General features: G+C 39.8%; 1 protein-coding gene across 2 annotated transcripts in view; it reads left to right on the plus strand.

The window, feature by feature from the left end:
* The window catches only part of IFT46 (intraflagellar transport 46), an 87,909-nt gene that overhangs the window by 46,123 nt on the left and 17,197 nt on the right, over positions 1–24,589 (plus strand). For both annotated transcript variants that reach the window (XM_071690654.1, XM_071690571.1), the window contains 6 exons: positions 4,202–4,492; positions 8,591–8,742; positions 12,354–12,522; positions 14,674–14,808; positions 17,220–17,332; positions 17,855–17,982. In XM_071690654.1, the coding sequence (XP_071546755.1) occupies positions 4,202–4,492; positions 8,591–8,742; positions 12,354–12,522; positions 14,674–14,808; positions 17,220–17,332; positions 17,855–17,982 (988 nt within the window). The remainder of the gene's footprint in view (positions 1–4,201; positions 4,493–8,590; positions 8,743–12,353; positions 12,523–14,673; positions 14,809–17,219; positions 17,333–17,854; positions 17,983–24,589) is intronic.

The following is a 24,589-nucleotide window of genomic DNA, read 5'->3' on the forward strand; positions in this document are numbered from 1 at the left end:
CAGACATATACATACATATATACACATGCACATATTCATACTCGCTTGCCTTCATGCATTCTTGTTGCCACCCCCTTCAGCGAGGTAGGACATATGCATACATATACAGATCACCATATATATATATATATATATATATATATATATATATTATTTTATTTTTTTTATTATACTTTGTCGCTGTCTCCCGCGTTTGCGAGGTAGCGCAAGGAAACAGACGAAAGAAATGGCCCAACCCCCCCCCCCCCTCCCATACACATGTATATACATACGTCCACACACGCAAATATACATACCTACACAGCTTTCCATGGTTTACCCCAGACGCTTCACATGCCTTGATTCAATCCACTGACAGCACGTCAACCCCGGTATACCACATCGCTACAATTCACTCTATTCCTTGCCCTCCTTTCACCCTCCTGCATGTTCAGGCCCCAATCACACAAAATCTTTTTCACTCCATCTTTCCACCTCCAATTTGGTCTCCCTCTTCTCCTCGTTCCCTCCACTTCCGACACATATATCCTCTTGGTCAATCTTTCCTCACTCATTCTCTCCATGTGCCCAAACCACTTCAAAACACCCTCTTCTGCTCTCTCAACCACGCTCTTTTTATTTCCACACATCTCTCTTACCCTTACATTACTCACTCGATCAAACCACCTCACACCACACATTGTCCTCAAACATCTCATTTCCAGCACATCCATCCTCCTGCGCACAACTCTATCCATAGCCCACGCCTTGCAACCATACAACATTGTTGGAACCACTATTCCTTCAAACATACCCATTTTTGCTTTCCGAGATAATGTTCTCGACTTCCACACATATATATATATATTTTCTTTTTCTTTTAAACTATCCGCCATTTCCCGCATTAGCGAGGTAGCGTTAAGAACAGAGGACTGGGCCTTTGTGGAATATCCTCACCTGGCCCCCTCTGTTCCTTCTTTTGGAAAATTAAAAAAAAGAAAAAAAAAAAGAGAGGGGAGGATTTCCAGCCTCCTGCTCCCTCCCCTTTTAGTCGCCTTCTACGACACGCAGGGAATACGTGGGAAGTATTCTTCATCCCCTATCCCCAGGGATAATATATATATATATATATATATATATATATATATATATATATATATATATATATATATATATATATATATATATATATATTCAAACACACACACAGACATATACATAAATACACATATACATAGTCATACTTGCTTGCCTTCATCCATTCGTGGTGCTACCCTGCCCCACAGGAAACAACATCGCTATCCCTGGGGATAGGGGAGAAAGAATACTTCTTATGTATTCCCTATGTGTTGTAAAAGACAACTAAAAGAGGAGGGAGTTGGAAATCCTCCCCTTCAGTTTTTATTTTTCCAAAAGAAGGAACAGAGAAGGGGCCTAGTGAGGATTTTCACTTCTTAGGCTCAGTCCTCTGTTTTTAACGCTACTTTGCTAATACGGGAAATGGCAAATATGTATGAAAAAAATATGTAAATATGAATAAGAGCAGTTATTAAGTTTAGCAGGGTTGTAGGACAAGTTTTTTGGGATGTAACTTTGATTGGAGAAAAATTGGAGGGGGTGAAGTGTTTTAGATATCTGGGAGTGGACTTAGCAGCAAATGGAAACATGGAAGCAGAATGATTCACAAGGTTGGGGAGGGGGCAAAGGTTCTGGGAGCGATGAAGAATGTGTGGAAAGAGAAAATTTTATCTTGGAGAGCAAAAATGGTTATGTTTGAAGGAATTTTAGTTCCAACAGTGTTATATTGTTGCAAGGCATGGGCTATAGATAGGGTTGTATGGAGGAGGGTTGATGTGTTGGAAATAAAATGTTTGAGGACAGTGTGTGGTTTGAGGTGGATTGCTTGAGTAAGTGATGAAAGGGTAAGAGAGAAGTGTGGAAAAAATAAGTTTGGTTGAGAGAGCAGAAGGGGGTGTGTTTAAATGGTTTGGACATATGAGTAAGGAAAGGTTGACAAAGAGGTTATATGTGTTAGAGGTGGAGGGAACAAGAAGTGTGAGACCAAATTGAAGGTGGAAGGATGGAAATTAAAAAGATTTTGAGCAATTGAAATCTAAACATACAGATGGGTGAGAGGCTTGCTAGGAATAGAGTGAATTGGAATGATCTGTTATACTGGGGTCAATGTGCTGTTAATGGACTGAACCAGGGCATGTGAAATGTTTGGGGTAAACCATGGAAAGGTCTGTGGGACCTGGCTGTTTCCTCTAAGGGGGCCAAGTGAAGATACTCCCTCTAAGGCTCAGTCCTTTGTTTCTTAATGCCACCTTGCTAATGCAGGAATTGGCGAATATGTATGAAAAAAAGTGGAAGTGATTCAAAGGATGGGGGAAGAGGCAAAGATTCTAGGGACTTTGGAGGATGTGTGGAAAGACACATCATTATCTGGGAGGGCAAAAATGGGTATGTTTGAAGGTGTAGTAGTCCCAACCTTATTATATGGATGCTAGTCATGAGCTACACATATGACTGTGGAGGAGGATGGGTGTGTTGGAAGTGAAATATTTGAAGACAGTATGTGGTGTGAGGTGGTTTGATCAAGTAAGTAATTGTAAGGGTAAAAGAATTGTGCAGTATTGAAAAGAGTATGGTTGAGAAAGCTGAAGAGGGTGCTCTGAAATGGTTTGGGCACATAGAGAGAATAAGTTCAGAAAGGTTGAAAAAGAGGATATATGTGTCAGAAATGGATGGAACACGGAGAATAGGGAGACCAAATTTGAGATACATGATTGGAGTAAAAAAAGATATTAAGTAATGAGGGCTTGAACATGCAGGAGGATGAAAGGCTTGCACAGGATAAAGTGAATTGGAATGAAGTGTCATATAAATGTGGACTTGCTGTCAGTGGACTGAACCAAGGCATGTGAAGCATCCTGAGTAAATCATTGAAAGGTGTTTGGAGCCTGGTTGTGATATGGAACTTTGGTTTTGATGCATCACACATGACAACTAGAGAATGGATGTGTGTGTGGCCTTTCTTCGTTGTCTGTTCCTGGCACTACCTTGATAATGCAGGTGACAGTGGTCAGGTATGAAAAAAAGAAAAATGAAAAAGAATGCTTCATTTAAAGGAAATTGTTGAAAACGCAAACCTGAATGCTACCCTCAAGGAAACATTTTACATTTTGTCTTATTTTAACGTTCTGGCAGTACTTGATGTATATAGTTGGGCCTACAATTAAGTTTTTTTCATCAATCATAGGTTTGTGGCTCTTTGTTCAAGTGCTAGATTTTCTCAGCTAATTCCAAGAGCTGTTAAGGTCAGCTAAGGGTATATGACATGAAATACTATTTTACAGCTAAGGCTTTTGGTTCAGACATAGAGTATAGGTCCACCAGAAACCAAAGATTTTCCTATAGAGGAGAAGCCTTTTGTGAATAGGTATTTAGGTAGAAGATTTTTCTCTTCACAAAGATGTTATGGCCCTGGAGAGATGGAGTCATGTGAAGACCTCAGCAAAAGAGGTCTTCCAAGCTTCATCACTGTACGACAAGTGCCATTCAACTGCCTTCACATAGTGCTGCTATCATAGGCTTTTCTTGTTAAGTAAATCCTCCTCCTCTCCCTTTTTCCAGTTGTAGAATTACATGATAGTAGCCTCAATTTACCATCCCACTGTTCCCATAAGTTTGTTTTCAGTCTTGAAGGCCAATGAGGTTCAGGATTGACCTTACAAGCTACAATGTAGTGGAAAGGAGGAGTTTGATGTCATTGAAAGGAAGGTAGGAGAAATAGCTAAGTTAATGCTTAAACTATCGTTTTTCAATAGAATATTTATGTAGTTCTTCAGGAAACATTATAATTGTTTTTGCATTCTTCACAAAATCTAAATTTTGCAGTTTATTGCCATTTAGGATTATATATACATTTTTTCTCAGGTGATGATATTGAAATTGATATAGGGTGGAGGGGTTAACTGCTTACTGCTACTTTGATAGTTTAAGTAATGGGGATAGTTTATTTGATTGTTAATTATTATTTTTCGATGTTTACATCATGTAGGTTTACTGATATCAGTGACTGAATAAGAATGATTGTGTAACAGCTAATGGTTTGTTACGGTCAGCTTTTGAAAGAAAAAATTTAACGTTTGTTTTGTGCCTGCGTATATGTTAACCATTACCTTCAATACTATTTTGATATGGCATGTTTTGATTGCAGGGTGGTGGAGCCATTCGTTCAGCCTTTCTTGAGGGGAACATGGAGCCCCCTTCAACTAGTGGTGGTGACAGTGGTAATAATAGTGGAGGATTGCAGAGAGGGGCAGGGGATGGCGGAGGTATGGATGGCTCATTGGAGAATAAGGATGACGATTTCCGTCCAGGGCCTTCTCATGCTCCCCCTCCCCCTCATCTTGCTCCTACATCCCCCCTTCACCAAGACCATCCCCGCTACCACATGGGGGGATCTCAAGGTGACGAAACAGATGAGGACGGCATAGGAAAAACAGATGTAAGATATTTCTATCTCCTTACAGCAAGTGGCTGTGATTATGAGCTTATACTAACCTCACATGTTTGCAGTGTAAAAATTGAGTTTTGCCTTTCAGAAATTGTTCTTTATCAGTACAGTAATAGTAGGCTCAGTCTTTACCTAGGTGTGATTAAAAGTATTTATTTTTGTAATGAGAAAACCACAATTTGTGTGTTTATGTTAAAAAGAACTTCTCTGAACACAGGAGGTATCCTTAGTCAGAAGAGCAGTTCGTTAGTGCTTAGACATCAGGAAAGTGTACTCTTGTGAAGACTGTAATTGGTGCCTCTTTTGCTCATAACAGATAGGCAAGTTTGAAATTTAATGCTTGGGGCTCTGCTAGTTATATATGGATTCTTTTACGAAAGACCTTTGGATAATGAATTATAGAATTAGTTGATTATTAAGTTATCACTGCATTGAATTTAGATCATTATTATATAAATGGTCACAGTTATTATGTTGATATATGTACAATATCTCGTAAAGCAAAAATGGGTATGTTTGAAGGAATAGTGGTGCCAATTATGTCATATGGTTGCAAGGCATGGGCTATAGATAGTGTTGTGCGGAGGAGGGTGGATGTGTTGGAAATGAGATGTTTGAGGAAAATATGTGGTGTGAGGTGGTTTGATCAAGTAAGTAATGAAAAGATAAGAGAGATGTGTGGTAATAAAAAGAGTGCGGTTGAGAGAGCAGAAGAGGGTATATTGAAATTGTGTCAGAGGTAGAGGGAATGAGGAGAAGTGGAAGACCGAACTGGAGGTGGAAGGATGGAGTGAAAAAGATTTTGAGCGATTGAGGCCTGAACATGGAGGAGGGTGAAAGGCATGCAAGGAATAGAATGAATTGGAATGATGTGGTATACCAGGGTCGATGTGCTGTCAGTGGATTGAACCAGGGCATGTGAAGTGTCTGGGGTAAACCATGGAAAGTTTTGTGGGGCCTGGATGTGGAAAGGGAGCTGTGGTTTCGGTGCATTATACATGACAGCTAGAGACTGAGTGTGAACGAATGTGGCCTTTGTTGTCTTTTCCTAGTGCTACCTCGCGCACATGCGGGTGGAGGGGGTTTTCATTTCATGTGTGGTGGGGTGGCGACGGGAATGAAGAAGGGCAGACAGTATGAATTATGTAAATGTGTTTATATGTATATGTCTGTGTGTGTATATATATGTATATTTTGAGATGTATAGGTATGTGTATGTGCGTGTGTGGACGTGTATGTTTATACATGTGTATGTAGGTGGGTTGGGCCATTCTTTCATCTGTTTCCTTGCACTGCCTCGCTAACGCGGGAGACAGCGACAAAGTATAATGACTAAATGAATAATAATATGTCTGTGTTTGTATATGTATGAATACGTTGAAGTATATAGGTTTGTATATATGTGTGTATGGGTGTTTATGTATATACATGTGTATGTAGATGGGTTGGGCCATTCTTTCATATGTTTACTTGCGCTACCTCGCTGACGTGGAAGACATCAACAAAGTATAGTAATGATAGTAATATATGTTTTATACTTTGTAGCTGTCTCCCACATTAGCAAGGTAGCGCAACGAAACAGGCGAAAAAATGGCCCAACCCACCCACATACACATGTATATACATACATGCCCACACACGGACATATACATACCTATACATTTCAACGTATACATACATATGCACAGACATATTCATATATACACATGTACATATTCATACTTGCTGCCTTCATCCATTTCCGTCGCCACCCCGCCACAAATGAAATGGCACCCTTCTCTCCCCGCACGCGCATAAGGTAGCGCTAGGAAAAGACAACAAAGGCTACATTCGCTCACACTCAGTCTCTAGCTGTTATGTGTAATGCACCGAAATCACAGCTCCCTTTCCACATCCAGGCCCCACAAAACTTTCCATGGTTTACCTCAGACGCTTCACATGTCCTGGTTCAATCCACAGACAGCACGTCGACCCTGTTATACCACATCGTTCCAATTCACTATTCCTTGCACACCTTTCTCCCTCCTGTATGTTTAAGCTTTGATCGCTCAAAATCTTTTACACTCCATCCTTCCACCTCCAATTTGGTCTCCCACTTCTCCTCGTTCCTTCCACCTCTGACATATATATCCTCTTTGTCAATTTTTCCTCACTCATTCTCTCCATGTGACCAAACCATTTTAATACACCCTCTTCTGCTCTCTCAACCATACTGTCTTTTTTACCACACATCTCTCTTACCCTTTCATTACTTACTCGTTCAAACCACCTCACACCACATATTGTCCTCACACATTTCATTTCCTACACATCCACAATCCTCCCCACAACCCTGCCTATAGCCCATGCCTTGCAACCATATAAAATTGTTAGAGCCATTATTCCTTCAAACATACCCGCTTTTGCTCTCTGAAATAATGTTCTCGCCTTCCACACATTCTTCAGTGCTCTCAAAGCCTTCGCCCCCTCCCTACCCTGTGACTCACTTCTGCTTCCATGGTTCCATCTGCTGCCAAATCCACTGCCAGATATCTAGATCACTTCTTCCTCCAGTTTTTCTCCATTGAAACTTAACCTCCCAATTAACTTGTCCCTCAACCCTACTAAATCTAGTAACCAGGCTCTTATTCACATTTACTCTCAGCTTTCTTCTTTCACACACTTTACCAAACTCAGTCACCAACTTCTACAGTTTCTCACCCGAATCAGCCACCAGCGCTGTATCATCAGCAAACAACAACTGACTCACTTCCCAAGCCGTCTCATCCACAACAGACAGCATACTTGCCCCTCTCTCTAAAACTCTTGCATTTACCTCCCTAACAACCCATCCATAAACAAATTAAACAACCATGGAGACTACGTACCCCTGCCGCAAACCTACATTCACTGGGAACCAATCTCTTTCCTCTCTTCCTACTTGTACACATGCCTTGCATCCTTGATAAAAACTTTCAATGCTTCTAGCAACTTACCTCCCACACTATATGCTCTGAATACCTTCCTCAAAGCATCTCTATCAACTCTATCATATGCCTTCTCCAGATCCATAAATGCCACATGCAAATCCATCTGTTTTTCTAAGTATTTTACACATACATTTCTCAAAGCAAACACCTGATCCATACATCCTCTACCACTTCTGAAACCACACTGCTCTTCCCCAGTCTGATGCTCTGTACATGCCTTTACCCTCTCAATCAATAACCTCCCATATAATTTTGCAGGAAAACTCAACAAACTTAGATCTTACATGTCAGTCTTTTTTCACTCATCATCTCCATATTTTTGAAACAGCACATCCTGGTCAGCTTTCTCAGACATTCTCTTACACTTACCACTACATTCCTAATATAGTGAAACCCTCCTCACACCACATATTATCCTCAAGCATTTCATTTCCAAAACAAATGTATCAGAAAAAACCTTGTTATTTCAGGTGCATTGCAAGGGTCCACAACAAGCTGTTGCACTTGAAATTGTTGTTGGCACTCTCCATATTTGCCACAATGGAAAGAGTATTGTACTTCAGTTCATCCATGAGAAAATCGTGTTAAAAGAGTAAAAGTATGGTACTATTTAAAACTGTAACTGCATTGTCCTGTATTACAGTGTAATACAGTTTTTAAGTGCGAGTTACATAGTTGTTACATACAATCATTGCAAAGTAACTTCCATACTGTGCTGGAATTTCATAAGGGATATTGATTATTTTAATAAAGGGCTACCATGCACCAGTGCAAAAGTTGAATTGAGTTTCTAGACTCATATTACAATAGTTATCTACCTCATTGTTGTTATTACTAACAAGTCATGATCTTCGCATCGTCTTCATGGGTCTTTTGAAAATTCAATGGTCTGTCCCTTCTAAATGGGGTGTTTTAATCTGGAAATGCTGTAAACAGTACAAGGTGAGGTTAAATGATGAGAGAAGTTTGAAGCGATGATGTTAGCGTGTTTATAGGTTGTGGAAAGCTTGGTACAGCATGTAGAATGAGACTAGTTTTAATGTGGATATTCCTTGTTTGCAGGATCATTTTGTAATCAGCACTTGGTTTTGTGGAACTCAACCCAATGTTGCTTTTGCAGGACTTAGGTGAATTAGGTGGAATGGGAGGCCCAGGACAACCAATGCCACTTGCCCATCCAGCAGGAATGCATGGCGATGAAGATGACGATGATGACGATGATGAAGATGATGATGATGACGATGATGATGGTCATGCTCCAGCTCCTGAAGGGTAATAATATAGAATAACTTTTTAGTTTGTGTTGTGCATTCATACAAGAGAGTTTATTTCTGGCATGAGATCCATGGCAGCTTAGTTCACTTTTTAGTTCATTTTTTGGTTTGTAATAATAATTTTATTGAAATATACCCAGCCTTTGCTTTATGCAGGATCACTGTATGTGATTTCATTATTCCGTAAGGAACCTGCTTCTACTAGACCCTCTTTTTATGCATTCAAAATTTGATACTATGTGAGTGGGTACAGTAGAAAGTGTTCCAAAATATCTGTGAGTGTTGCCAGTGGAGTAATCATGAGTCCTGGGTGGAGCACACCAAGTTCTTGCTAGCTAGTCAGTCCTGCTGTTATCACCATTGTATGCAGATCTGTTCTACTTCTACAATTTGGATAAACCTGCTGTTGTGATTTTCGTGCAACTCGCTTTGTTTGTATTTGCTAATGTAGCATCCAAAAGTCCAGCAGCATCTCCTACCCCAGAACTAGCAGTTAAATTGAACAGAACTTCTCTCCATAGAAACAAAGCCAGAGATCTTACGATGGGTATGCTTGCAGTATGGGTGAATCTGTATTCTTCAATGTAGAGAAGATGCACAAAATTTGGATTGCTGTGGTCTACTCTACTGTCTGTCAAGGTAACCACAAGGGTTAGAAATCTACATATGGAGATGGAGAAAATGCTCTTGTTATGCCTAGACCATGAGACAAAGAAGAAAAGCAGCCAAAGTAACCTTCAATCCAAGGTATAAATTATCCTGTGAGGTAAATATTTGAGGAGTTACCAATGCTGGCTAGGAAATTATTATAATAATCTGAGGTTATGGGAAGGGTGGTAACACACCTATATGAATGACCCCACTTTGATATTACCCACTGAAGTCAAATGTCATTCATATGATTGGTGATGGATGCTATTGCTTTTTATGATTGGTGATGGATGCTATTGCTTTTTATGATTGGTGATGGATGCTATTGCTTTTTATGATTGGTGATGGATGCTATTGCTTTCTATAATGGTCTTTTCTAAGATATTCATGTGTGTGTGTGTGTGTGTGTGTGTGTGTGTGTGTGTGTGTGTGATGACTATTTGTGTATCACGGAGAGAATTTTACACTCATTTTGTCTGGTCTCTTAAGCTTGTATTTACTTACCATTTCTTTAGTCATACAAATTTGTATATATGTAATCACACACCCCATTCTGTATATGTCATTGGACTGAACTAGGGCATGTGAAACAACCATGGTAAATCATGGAAAGGTCCATTGGGCCTGGATGTGGATAGGGAGCTGTGGTTTTGGCGCATTACACATGACAGCTAGAGAATAAGGATGAGCAGATGTGGCCTTTCTTCTTTTGTTTTGTAGTGCTACCCCACTGACACAGGGTGGTGCCGGGAATGGATGAAGGCAATCAAGTGGGAATAAATATGTTAAATATTATTATACTTTGTTGCTGTCTCCCGCATTAGTGAGGTACCACAAGGAAAAAGACGAAAGAATGGCCCAACCCACCCACATACACATGTATATACGTACACGTCCACACACAGAACATACACATACCTATACATCAATGTATACGAAAAGACAAACAAAGGCCACATTCTCCACCGTCTCAGTGTCATGTATAAGCACCGAACCCACCCCTTTCACATCAGCCACAAACTTTCCATGGTTTACCCCAGATGCTTCACATGCCTGATTCAATCCATGACAGCATGTTAACCCCAGTATACAATACTGTTCCAATTCATCTATTCCTTGCACACCTTTCACCCTCCTGCATGTTCATACCCGATCACACAAAATCTTTTTCACTCCATCTTTCCAACCTCCAATTTGGTCTCCCACTTCTCCTCGTTCCCTCCACCTCTGACATGTATCCTCTTGTCAACTTTCCTCACTCATTCTCTCCATGTGACCAAACCATTTCAAAACACCCTCTTCTGCTCTCTCAACCACCTCTTTTTATTACCACACATCTCTCTTACCCTTACTTACTTACTGATCAAACCATCTCACACCACATAGTCCTCAAACATCTCATTTCCAGCAATCCATCTCCTCGCACAACTCTATCATAGCCCACGCCTCACAACCATTACACATTGTTGAAACCACTATTCCTTCAGACATACTATATATGAAGGGGGAAACAGGATTTAGGATAAAGAATGAGTTGAAGTTACATCACTTAGATTGATATGAGGGGATTTGGACATACAAGAAAATGTAGTATCTAAGTGTTAAGAAGATGTCTTTAGAAGGAAGAGCAAGTAGATGAAAGAAAAATTTTGCATGGCTGTCTTGTGCTCTTAGAAGGTATAGAAACTGAATTCTTATTCTTATTCTTGAACTTTCATTTTTAGTCAAAATATTACAGGCCCTCGATCCACTACTATGAATACCAGCTGTGACCTGATTGCAGACATTTCTTACATCACTCGTCACACCACAGATATTGAACACTGGAGCATCGCTTAACCTTTTTCCTGATTATATTCCTGCGTGGGGGCAATTGACTTTAAAGATGGTATTCTTTCTTATTTGTAGGTATATTATATCATGCATTGCTCAGAAATATATATACACACACAGACATAAACATATATACACATGTATATAATTCATACTGTCTGCCCTTATTCCTGTCGCCACCCTGCCACACATGAAATGAAAACCCCCTCCCCCCGCATGTGCGTGAGGTAGTGCAAGGAAAAGACAACAAAGGCCACATTCGTTCACACTCAGTCTCTAGCTGTCATGTATAATGCACCGAAACCACAGCTCCCTTTCCACATCCAGGCCCCACAAAACTTTCCATGGTTTACCCCAGATGCTTCACATGCCCTGATTCAATCCATTGACAGCATGTTGACCCCAGTATACAATACTGTTCCAATTCATTCTATTCCTTGCACACCTTTCACCCTCCTGCATGTTCATACCCTGATCACTCAAAATCTTTTTCACTCCATCTTTCAACCTCCAATTTGGTCTCCCACTTCTCCTCGTTCCCTCCACCTCTGACATGTATCCTCTTTGTCAAACTTTCCTCACTCATTCTCTCCATGTGACCAAACCATTTCAAAACACCCTCTTCTGCTCTCTCAACCACACTCTTTTTATTACCACACATCTCTCTTACCCTTTCATTACTTACTTGATCAAACCATCTCACACCACATAGTCCTCAAACATCTCATTTCCAGCATATCCACTCTCCTCCGCACAACTCTATGTATAGCCCACGCCTCACAACCATATAACATTGTTGAAACCACTATTCCTTCAGACATACCTATTATAGTGAATAGGGGGAGGAACAAGGGGATTTGATGATGATAAAGAATGGAGTTGAAGTTATCAGTCACTTAGATTGTATATTGAGGTGGATGTGGACATTACCAAGGAAAGATGTCAGGTATGCTAAAAGTGTATGTTTAAGGAAGAATGTTGCTTTAAGAAGGGGAAGAGGCTAATGGTAGGATTGAAAGACAAAATTTCTCTGCATGGCTGTCTTGTGCTCTTAGAAATGGTATAGAAACACTGAATGTCATTATTCATTATTTCTTGAACTTTCATTTTTGTCAAATATTACAGGGCCTACGATCCAGCTGACTATGAACACCTCAGTGTGAGCCCTGAAATTGCAGAACTATTTTCTTACATCACTCGTTACACACCACAGGCTATTGAACTGGAGCATCGGCTTAGACCTTATATTCCTGATTATATTCCTGCTGTGGGGGATATTGATGCCTTTATAAAGGTATGGGTATTCTGTTTTCTTATTTGTGGTAGGGTATTATTATATCATGCATTGCTCCAGAAATTTAATTATACTTTCCCTATGGTGAACAAGTGCAAAGTTATGAGTGCAGGTTGCATATACCCCATTCATGTTCAAAAGTCGTCTGTCTGTCAAGAGAGTTTCTTTTATTTGTACTATTTGGCTTAACCTTAGAGGACAAGGAAGGTTAATACTCAGACAATTTTGAATTAGTGAAAAGCATTTAATCTGAACTATTCTCATACATTATTCCCAACTGGTATATAGTGGAAATTCATTGTCATTTTTGTAATGTTATATCCATGAATGTCTCCCTTTCCCACATGGGAGAGGAAATTATTCCAAAAGAAGTGGTAAGAAAAGAAATATAGGTCTTAAGAATGGAAAGGCTGGAGGTACAGATTGAGTGGTGGTGAGGTGGTGAAAAGTAGAGGTGACACTGCTGTGGAGTGGAGTTGGAGAGTATGTTAGGAAACATGAGTACATGGCAATACTGTGAAAACGTAGCTGCTAGTAGTGTTTGCAAACAATGTGTGCACTAGAGCTCTGATTTTTGTTCTTTGATGTTCATTTATGAGTCTGCTGTCCTATGAAGACAGTTGTGAGTTAGCCTATACCTGCATCAGGTGAATTGCTATTAATCAACCAAGGTGACGACATAATGAGGTGAATTACTATCAGTTGAATACAGTGACATAAGTAGAGTTAAAGTGACAGAAACATAAGATGAAGTGATTTGAGTGACACCAGGACTTGCCAGAGCATTATGTAGAAATCATCCCAAAACTTAGGAATTTGATAATTTAGCATAACATCTTGTAGAGTGAATGCTACTATCTCCAGTTGATCTGTAAAAGTGTCTCAGTACATTCTCAGTGTGTTTCATGCCTTTGATTCAGAGGTGGTATCCAATGAGCATTTTTTTTTTCTTACCATAACATGCTGCAACTCACCCACACATCCCCCTTTTTGCTACCAACTGAGACCACCACTTAAGTTGATGCCTATGATCCACAAAGTCTTAGCTGCAAGTGGCTGGCACCAAATGTACTGATGACATTATCTCTGTAGCAGTTTCTGATTGCTGAAGGACAGGCTTAGAATGAGCAAGCTGCTGCTACCCAAGTTGAATGATTGGTGAAAGGATAGGAAGGATAGTGCTTCTTTCCCAGGAATTATGGAGTTTGAAGGACCCAACTGTGAATTTCTTAAAGATATCCAGTAGAATGTAACTCATGCTCATGTTACATCACCTCACAGAGAAAAGGCTTTCCAGTTTCCAAAACCTCCTGTTGTAAGTACTCGCTTGGATAGCTTTTTTATGAGAAGCAAATGGCAATAACACCAAGTATTTTTCTACAGATTTTTTAGAGCATTGCAGTTGGGTCTTGATGTTTGAGGTAAGATAGTTGGTGTCCAAAATTCATAATGAAAATTCAGCATGTTCCATTATCTCTAATCCTTTAAGTACTATAACTTAATGCAAAAGGTGGTTCTGGTCCCATGGCCATAGGATTTTAACAAAGTTTGTAATGATTATATACAAAAATAGAGCCAACTAAACAACCAAAGCTATTAAAACCAAGTGGATCTTAGATATTGAAAACCTTGATGTGATGCCAAGACTTTTAAATCTCAGGGTTATCACCTTTCATTGCTGAAGCATACCTAATGACCTACTGCATCATTCTGCACTTTCAATTTCCTCTGTTCTACTTGGTGGTTGAGTTTTTGTGGGTAATTGAGCTAGCTTTCCCTGGGTAACTGAATTAACCTTGTTTCTGTTTCTGCAAGTAATATAAGAAAACCATTAACTGTACCAAAGTGCAAGTGCACATTCAAAGAGTGGCAGGAAAAACAAAACTGTCACTGATGATAGCATTTGCACAAATCACTGTATTTCACCTAGTGATAGCTTTGAAAAGATTAAGTGTAACCTTTGGAAGATGTAAATTGATTTCATTAATTCATGATTGATTGTCATTTACGGTATTAGCATTATTTTTATCTGCATTGTTCGGTCTGCTTTATGAAGCCTTTTTTCGTGTCTTGAAAGGCTTAAATTTCATGCTTTTTTTTTTTTTTTGGCAAGTGCAGATGCATTTCTGAAATTATTTTTTGCTCAAACAGATTCCACCACCAGATGGCAAGCCATCACTTGTGGGTCTTGAGGTTTTAGATGAGCCTAGTGCCCATCAAAGTGATGCCACTGTGTTAGATCTCCAGCTTCGTGCCTTGGCAAAGCACACAACAGCTAAGTCACTGGTGAGATTCTTGCATTATTTTGTATCAGCATCCGTAGGTATAGACCAAAATTTAGATAAGTAACTATTTTCTTATAATTACCTAATTGTAATTATGTGCTTCTACACCATGCTAACCTTAAGTATAGACCAAAATTTAGATAAGTATTTCTTTTCTTGTAAATAAATCATGGGAAAGGAGTCTTACAGTTGTGGGGACATATGGCAAAGGAGTCTTACAGTTGTGGGGACACATCTCTAAGTAAACTTTCTCCATCATTTTAAACTCTTGTATATTGCCTGCATTCACAGTCTTTCTATGTAGCTTATTCCATTTTTCCACAACTCAGCTTTCTGTAAAGGTACTCCTTCATATCTTTACCAGCAGGTTTCTTGCATAGAAGCATTCCATGAATCCTCTTTGCTCCTTGTGAGCATCTTTCAAAGACCTGTTTTTACTTTCTCTAGAGTCTGAAGTCTCCTTAACTTTCACTGTCTTAAACACTTAAAATCACATTCTCTTTGTTCAGACCAGCATTATTGCTTTTGTGGTGAAGTGTCCACTGTTAATCTCCTCTGTGTGAGTCACTTATGGTTTTTCTGTCTTAGGAATTTTGTTGAATCTCCTGTCTTGTTTCTTCAAAACAATCAATAGGGCGTAGCAGAAGTCTTTTCCCTGTAAACTTTATTACTTTGGCTTTTCTGCTTTTCCTTGTTCTCTGATGATCATATACCTTTCTGATCATTTCAGTGCTGTAGTCATTAATGGGGTTACTTTTCCCTTTTGTCCTGTCAGTAGTGGTGTGCCTCAGGGTTGTGTCGCATTACCTACCTTCTCACTCCTCTCTGTCAATAATCTTTATCCTTTAACCCAGCTCATTCTTATAATAGTGATTCCAACTTTTATACTTTAACATATGTTCCTTCCCCTCCTTATACTCCCTCCCCTTCTCACTCTAGTACTCATTTTTTCATGAATGCATTTCCTCTCTTAATTCAGACCTGTGCATAATTATAGAATGGCAAATCATTAACCTGGTTCAGTCCGACTGTTTGAAAATGTTTCTTTGCTGTATCTCTTTCTGAATCTTGTATTTTGAATGGTTCATTTACAAAACACAACATAAATTCTATATTAATATAATAGGCATAACCAAATCTTCCAGATCATCTTGCAAAAACCTCACATAATGAACATTGCAAAATCTGCTTCACAAAAGCTGGGGGTGTCATTCAGGTGCCTTACAAGCTGCTGTTCCATTCTTACAAAGGACTAATTTGCTCTTTTATGGAAAACTGCTTGCATATCTGGGGAATTATTCTTCCACCTCTCTATTTTAGCCGAAGTGGAATCAAAATTCGTCCTTCATTAGATCTCCTGTTGTTGCCTCTCTTTATCTGTTCCATTCTGTTTGCTGTGATGTTGCTCTCTCTCTCTCTCTCTTTGTACTGTCTTAGTTCAGTATCAGCCCTCTTGATTATTTTTTATGTTCTAGACACTGTGGCTTGTACCTGCGGCATGTGACTGACTGACATGTCCCATAAGCTTCTGCTTGGAGACTCTCTTCTCCTTGTTCCTTCCACCTCTGACACATATACCCTCTTTTTCAACCTTTCCTCACTCATTCTTTCCAAATGTCCAAACCATTTCAGTACATGCTCTTTAGCTCTCTCAACCTCACTTTTTCTTTTTATTAATAGTCTTTCTTACCCTTTCATTACTTGTTCAGTTAAAGCACCTTACTCCACATATTATCTTCAGACATTTCATTTTCAACACATCCACCCTCCTCCTCGCAGCCTTACGTATGGCCCATACCTCGCATCCATAAGATATTATTGGGACTACTATGCCTCTAAACATACCTATTTTTGCAGTCTCTCTTTCTACACATTCTTCAGCACTGCCAGAACCTTTGCTGCCTCACCTACTTCCACTTCCATGCTTCCATTCACTGCCATGTCTACTCCAAAGTATCAGAAACACTTCACTTCCTCCAATATTTTCATCAAATTCAAACCCCAACTGATATATCCCTCAACCTTATTGAACCTAATAACCTTGCTTTTATTCATATTTACTCTTAACTTTCTCCTTTCACACAGTCTTCCGAACTCAATCTCCAACTTCTGTAGTTTCTTACTCAAAACTGTCAACGTTGCAGTGTCATCAACAAACACCAACTGCATTACTTCCCATGCCCTCTCATCCCACACAGATTGCACATTGAAATATATTTATCATCCTTAAAGTATTCAGTGTACCTAGGTTTATTTATAATAGTGTATATTGTACTTTTTAAACTCCATATTTGGGATTTTCTGTCAGCATTTGATTATCTTCAATGTACCATGCTCTCTGTAATTTGCCAAATTACTTAGTCATCCATGTGAACTGCACCTTTGATTATAACATTTTACACTTTTGTACAGTCAGTGAAAACTGTTGAAAATGCCGAGAAGAATGGGAAAGTGATAGAAAAATGGGTACGAGACATAAGTGAATTACATAGAACCAAACCTCCTCCAACTGTCCACTACAGCAAGTAAGTATAGTAATTATTTCATGTATGTATTTGTGACATTTCATGGATTACCAGAGAACTATGGGGATATTAATATTTCTTATGAAAGCAGTTCATGGATAATGAAAAAGAGATTGAATGTTGAATTGATCTGAGTATCCTTTTGAATATTTCTTATCAGTGAATGGGTGATGTAGATGCTTCAGAAATACTGAATCAGCGGACTTGGGTGAAACCTTTATTTGTCACATTATCCCATTAAGAAATATGCTTCCCAACAATAAAGACAAAATACAATTAGTTTATATCTTAATTATGACCACTACCGAGCCCAACGTTATTTCTTAAATGTATGTTTTAGTCTTTTCATGAAATAATAACTTTGAGTAACTTTGTTCACACACAGTATATTCTTGAGAATATTACCGAAAGGATTTTGTTCCTGAACCCAGTGAACGGTTATCACCAATGCTTATGTGATTTTATAAGAAAAAAACAAGTGAGTATTCAGAGCTAACAAGAAATGTTTTATGTATTTTTCAGGCGAATGCCAGACATTGACAGCCTGATGCAGGAGTGGCCAGGAGAAGTTGAAGAACTCTTGAAAGAGATCAGTGTACCAACTGCTGCCTTACATGTAGAACTTTCTACATATGTTGACATTATATGTGGTTTGTACATGACTTTATCTCTTTTATTTCTTAATTTGCAGTTCTTTAGAATTCAGTTCCCAAAAGGAAAAAGGAAATACAAAATGGAACAAGATGTCATCATCACATACCCGCTCCTATCATTATCACCTAATTTTCTCCCAGCGTTACCTCAAGCATCACCACCAAAAACATCAACAGTAATAACATAATAAGAAATAAAAACTATTAATGCCATCACCATCGCTAATAATTGTTGCGGATTGGGAATTTTACTCAGTAAACCTCCAACTTCATTTCTTTAACTTGTATACAAGCATATTTCTGCAACAGTATCTATATAGTAGCTTTTTCCATGAACAAGACTTGCCATTTTTACTTCTCTTTAAGAATTCAAACTTTTCCATCTCTGTGGAAGCATTCCTAGGTGCAGTTATCACCCCATTGCTCTCACTTCATCTCCAGAGTGATTGAAATTCTTCTTAACTCTTACTTTCTTAGACATCTTGAATCTCACTCTTTCTTTCAGGTCAACCACATGGCTTTAGTAGTCCACATAATCTCTCTTGTATGACACCCCTAGTCTTCTCTCATGGATTTTGGTGAAACTTTTGTTGTGTCCCATGTACAGAGCATCAGATTAGGGAAGAGTAGTGTGGCTTCAGAAGTGGCACAGGATATGTGGATCATGTGTTTGCTTTGAAGAATGTATCATGTGTTTTGCTTTGAAGAATGTATGCGAGAATAGTTAGAAGAACAGATGGATTTGTATGTATCTGGAAAAGGCATATGATAGGGTGGATAAAGATGCTTTGTGGAAGGTTTTAAGAGTATATGGTGTGGGAGGTAAGTTGCTAGACACAGTGAAAAGATTTACCAAGGATGTAAGGCATATGTACAAGTAGGAAGAGAGGAAAGTGATTGGTTCCCAGTGAATGTCGGTTTGCGGCAGGGGTGCTTGATGTCTCTATGATTGTTTGATTTGTTCATGGATGGGGTGGTTAGGGAGGTGAATGCAAGAGTTTTGGAGAAAGGGGCAAGTATGCAGTCTGTTGTAGATGAGAGGGTTTGGGAAGTGAGTCAGTTGTTGTTCGCTGATGATACAGCGTTGGTAGCTGATTTAGGTGAGAAACCGCAGGAGCTGGTGACTGAGTTTGGTAAAGTCTGTGATAGAAGAAAGTTGAGAGTAAATGTGAATAAGAGCAAGATTGTTAGGTTCATTAGAGTTGAGGGACAAGTCAACTGGGAAGTAAGTTTGAATGGAGAAAAAATATAGGAAATGAAGTGTTTTAGATATCTGGGAGTGGACTTAGTGGTGGATGGAACCATGTAAGTGGAAGTGAGTCACAGGGTGGGGGAGGGAGCAAAGGCTCTGGGAGAGTTGAAGAATTTGTAGAAGGCGAGAACGTTATCTGTGGCGGGGTAGGAACGGGAGTGGATGAAGGCAGCAAGTATGGATATGTACATGTTTATGTATGTTTGTGTCTGTATATATATGTATACAGTGAAATGTATATGTGTGTGGGCGTTTATGTATATACTTGCGTATGTGGGTGGGTTGGGCCATTCCTCGTCTGATTCCTTGTGCTACCTCGCTAACACAGGAGACTGTGGTTAAGTATGACAACAATGATAATGTGTATGTGAGTGGATGGGCCATTCTTTGTCTGTTTCCTGGCACTACCTCACTAACGCAGGGAACGGCAATTAAGTATATTGAAATATAATGATAATATTTTTTGTGCACCTAATCATTAAATGAAAAGTTGAAAGGAGCATATTTAGGATTGGCTAATCCGGTGTGCATTTCCTAAATGGGGAAAAGGTAAGTCTTAATTGATAAGAAATGAATAATCTTTTTGTATATTTCATGCACATCTTTTCATAAATATATATATATATATATATATATATATATATATATATATATATATATATATATATATATATATATATATATATATATATCCCTGGGGATAGGGGATTAAGAATACTTCCCACGTATTCCCTGCGTGTCGTAGAAGGCGACTAAAAGGGGAGGGAGCGGGGGGCTGGAAATCCTCCCCTCTCGGTTTTTTTTTTTCAATTTTCCAAAAGAAGGAACAGAGAATTGGGCCAGGTGAGGGTATTCCCTCAAAGGCCCAGTCCTCTGTTCTTAACGCTACCTCGCTAATGCGGGAAATGGCGAATAGTTTGAAAAAAAAAAAAAAAAAAAAAAAAAATATATATATATATATATATATATATATATATATATATATATATATATAGGGTAGTGAGTGGTGGGATGAAGAAGTAAGAGTATTAGTGAAAGAGAAGAGAGAGGCATTTGGATGAATTTTGCAGGGAAAAAATGCAGTTGAGTGGGAGACGTATAAAAGAAAGAGACAGGAGGTCAAGAGAAAGGTGCAAGAAGTGAAAAAAAGGGCAAATGAGAGTTGGGGTGAGAGAGTATCATTAAATTTTAGGGAGAATAAAAAGATGTTCTGGAAGGAGGTAAATAAAGTGCGTAAGACAAGGGAGCAAATGGGAACTTCAGTGAAGGGCGCAAATGGGGAGGTGATAACAAGTAGTGGTGATGTGAGAAGGAGATGGAGTGAGTATTTTGAAGGTTTGTTGAATGTGTTTGATGATAGAGTGGCAGATATAGGGTGTTTTGGTCGAGGTGGTGTGCAAAATGAGAGGGTTAGGGAAAATGATTTGGTAAACAGAGAAGAGGTAGTAAAAGCTTTGCGGAAGATGAAAGCCGGCAAGGCAGCAGGTTTGGATGGTATTGCAGTGGAATTTATTAAAAAAGGGGGTGACTGTATTGTTGACTGGTTGGTAAGGTTATTTAATGTATGTATGACTCACGGTGAGGTGCCTGAGGATTGGCGGAATGCGTGCATAGTGCCATTGTACAAAGGCAAAGGGGATAAGAGTGAGTGCTCAAATTACAGAGGTATAAGTTTGTTGAGTGTTCCTGGTAAATTATATTGGAGGGTATTGATTGAGAGGGTGAAGGCATGTACAGGACATCAGATTGGGGAAGAGCAGTGTGGTTTCAGAAGTGGTAGAGGATGTGTGGATCAGGTGTTTGCTTTGAAGAATGTATGTGAGAAATACTTAGAAAAGCAAATGGATTTGTATGTAGCATTTATGGATCTGGAGAAGGCATATGATAGAGTTGATAGAGATGCTCTGTGGAAGGTATTAAGAATATATGGCGTGGGAGGCAAGTTGTTAGAAGCAGTGAAAAGTTTTTATCGAGGATGTAAGGCATGTGTACGTGTAGGAAGAGAGGAAAGTGATTGGTTCTCAGTGAATGTAGGTTTGCGGCAGGGGTGTGTGATGTCTCCATGGTTGTTTAATTTGTTTATGGATGGGGTTGTTAGGGAGGTGAATGCAAGAGTTTTGGAAAGAGGGGCAAGTATGAAGTCTGTTGGGGAAGAGAGAGCTTGGGAAGTGAGTCAGTTGTTGTTTGCTGATGATACAGCGCTGGTGGCTGATTCATGTGAGAAACTGCAGAAGCTGGTGACTGAGTTTGGTAAAGTGTGTGAAAGAAGAAAGTTAAGAGTAAATGTGAATAAGAGCAAGGTTATTAGGTACAGTAGGGTTGAGGGTCAAGTCAATTGGGAGGTGAGTTTGAATGGAGAAAAACTGGAGGAAGTGAAGTGTTTTAGATATCTGGGAGTGGATCTGGCAGCGGATGGAACCATGGAAGCGGAAGTGGATCATAGGGTGGGGGAGGGGGCGAAAATTCTGGGAGCCTTGAAGAATGTGTGGAAGTCGAGAGCATTATCTCGGAAAGCAAAAATGGGTATGTTTGAAGGAATAGTGGTTCCAACAATGTTGTATGGTTGCGAGGCGTGGGCTATGGATAGAGTTGTGCGCAGGAGGATGGATGTGCTGGAAATGAGATGTTTGAGGACAGTGTGTGGTGTGAGGTGGTTTGATTGAGTAAGTAACGTAAGGGTAAGAGAGATGTGTGGAAATAAAAAGAGCGTGGTTGAGAGAGCAGAAGAGGGTGTTTTGAAATGGTTTGGGCACATGGAGAGAATGAGTGAGGAAAGATTGACCAAGAGGATATATGTGTCGGAGGTGGAGGGAACGAGGAGAAGAGGGAGACCAAATTGGAGGTGGAAAGATGGAGTGAAAAAGATTTTGTGTGATCATGGCCTGAACATGCAGGAGGGTGAAAGGAGGGCAAGGAATAGAGTGAATTGGAGTGATGTGGTATACCGGGGTTGACGTGCTGTCAGTGGATTGAATCGGGCATGTGAAGCGTCTGGGGTAAACCATGGAAAGCTGTGTAGGTATGTATATTTGCGTGTGTGGACGTATGTATATACATGAGTATGGGGGTGGGTTGGGCCATTTCTTTCGTCTGTTTCCTTGCGGTACCCCGCAAACGCGGGAGACAGCGAAAAAAAAAAAATGTATATATATATATATATATATATATATATATATATATATATATATATATATATATATATTATTTATATTTTATTTTGCTTTGTTGCTGTCTCCTGCGTTAGCAAGGTAGCGCAAGAAAACAAACGAAAGAATGGCCCAACCCACCCACATACACATGTATATACATACATGTCCACACACACGAATATACATACCTATACATCTCAACGTATACATATATATACACACACAGTCATATACATATATACACATGTACATAGTTCATACTGTCTGCCTTTATTTTCATTCTCATCGCCACCTCACCACACATGAAATAACAACCCCCTCCCCCCTCATGTGTGCGAAGTAGTGCTAGGAAAGGACAACAAAGGCCACATTCGTTCACACTAAGTCTCTAGCTGTCATGTAATAATGCACTGAAACCACAGCTCCCTTTCCACATCCAGGCCCCAAAGAACTTTCCATGGTTTACCCCAGATGCTTCACATGCCCAGGTTCAATCCATTGACAGCATGTCGACCCCAGTATACCACATCGTTCCAATTCACTCTATTCCTTGCATGCCTTTCACCCATGTTGACCCCAGTATACCACATCGTTCCAATTCACTCTATTCCTTGCATGCCTTTCACCCTCCTGCATGTTCAGGCCCATCACTCAAAATCTTTTTCACTCCATCTTTCCACCTCCAATTTGGTCTCCCACTTCTCCTTGTTCCCTCCATCTCTGGCACATATATCCTCTTGGTCAATCTTTCCTCTCGCATTCTTTCCATGTGACCAAACCATTTCAAAACACCCTCCTCTGCTCTCTCAACCACAATCTTTTTATTACCACACATCTCTCTTACCCTATCATTACTTACTCAATCAAACCACCTCACACCACATATTGTCCTCAGACATCTCATTTCCAGCACATCCACCCTCCTGTGCACAACTCTATCCATAGCCCATGCCTCGCAACCATATAACATTGTTGGAACCACTATTCCTTCAAACATACCCATTTTTGCTTTCCGAGATAATGTTCTCGACTTCCAAACATTCTTCAATGCTCCCAGAATTTTGCCCCCTCCCCCACCCTATGATTCACTTCCACTTCCATGGTTCCATCCGCTGCCAAATCCACTCCCAGATATCTAAAACACTTCACTTCCTCCAGCTTTTCTCCATTCAGACTTACATCCCAATTAACTTGACCCTCAACCCTACTGTACCTAATAACCTTACTCTTATTCACATTTACTCTCAGCTTTCTTCTTTCATGCACTTTACCAAACTCAGTCACCAGCTTCTGCAGTTTCTCACACGAATCGGCCACCAGGGCTGTATCATCAGCGAACAACAACTGACTCACTTCCCAAGCTCTCTCATCCACAACAGACTGCATACTTGCCCCTCTTTCCAAAACTCTTGCATTCACCTCCCTAACAACCCCATCCATAAACAAATTAAACAACCATGGAGACATCACACACCCTGCCGCAAACCTACATTCACTGAGAACCAATCACTTTCCTTTCTTCCTACACGTACACATGCCTTATATCCTCGATAAAATATTTCACTCCTTCTAACAACTTGCCTCCCTCACCATATATTCTTAATGCCTTCCACAGAGCATCTCTATCAACTTTATCATATGCCTTCTCCAGATCCATAAATGCTACATACAAATCCATTTGCTTTTCTAAGTATTTCTCACATACATTCTTCAAAGCAAACACCTGATCCACACATCTTCTACCACTTCTGAAACCACACTGCTCTTCCCCAATATGATGCTCTGTACATGCCTTCACCCTCTCAATCAGTACCCTCCCATATAATTTCCCAGGAATACTTAACAAACTTATACCTCTGTAATTTGAGTACTCACTTCTATCCCCTTTGCCTTTGTACTGTGGCACAATGCAAGCATTCCACCAATTCCCAGGCACCTCACCATGAGTCATGCATACATTAAATAACCTCGCCAACTAGTCAACAGTACAGTCACCCCCTTTTTTGATAAATTCCACCGCAATACCATCCAAACCCGCTGCCTTGCCGGCTTTCATCTTCTGCAAAGCTTTTACTACCTCTTCTCTGTTTACCAAATCATTCCCCCTAACCCTCTCACTTTGCACACCACCTCGACCAAAACACCCTATGTCTGCCACTCTATCATCAAACATTCAACAAACCTTCAAAATGCTCACTCTATC

The sequence above is a fragment of the Panulirus ornatus genome, chromosome 1 (genome assembly GCF_036320965.1).
Source record: "Panulirus ornatus isolate Po-2019 chromosome 1, ASM3632096v1, whole genome shotgun sequence".
Classification (NCBI taxonomy): Eukaryota; Metazoa; Arthropoda; class Malacostraca; order Decapoda; family Palinuridae; genus Panulirus; species Panulirus ornatus.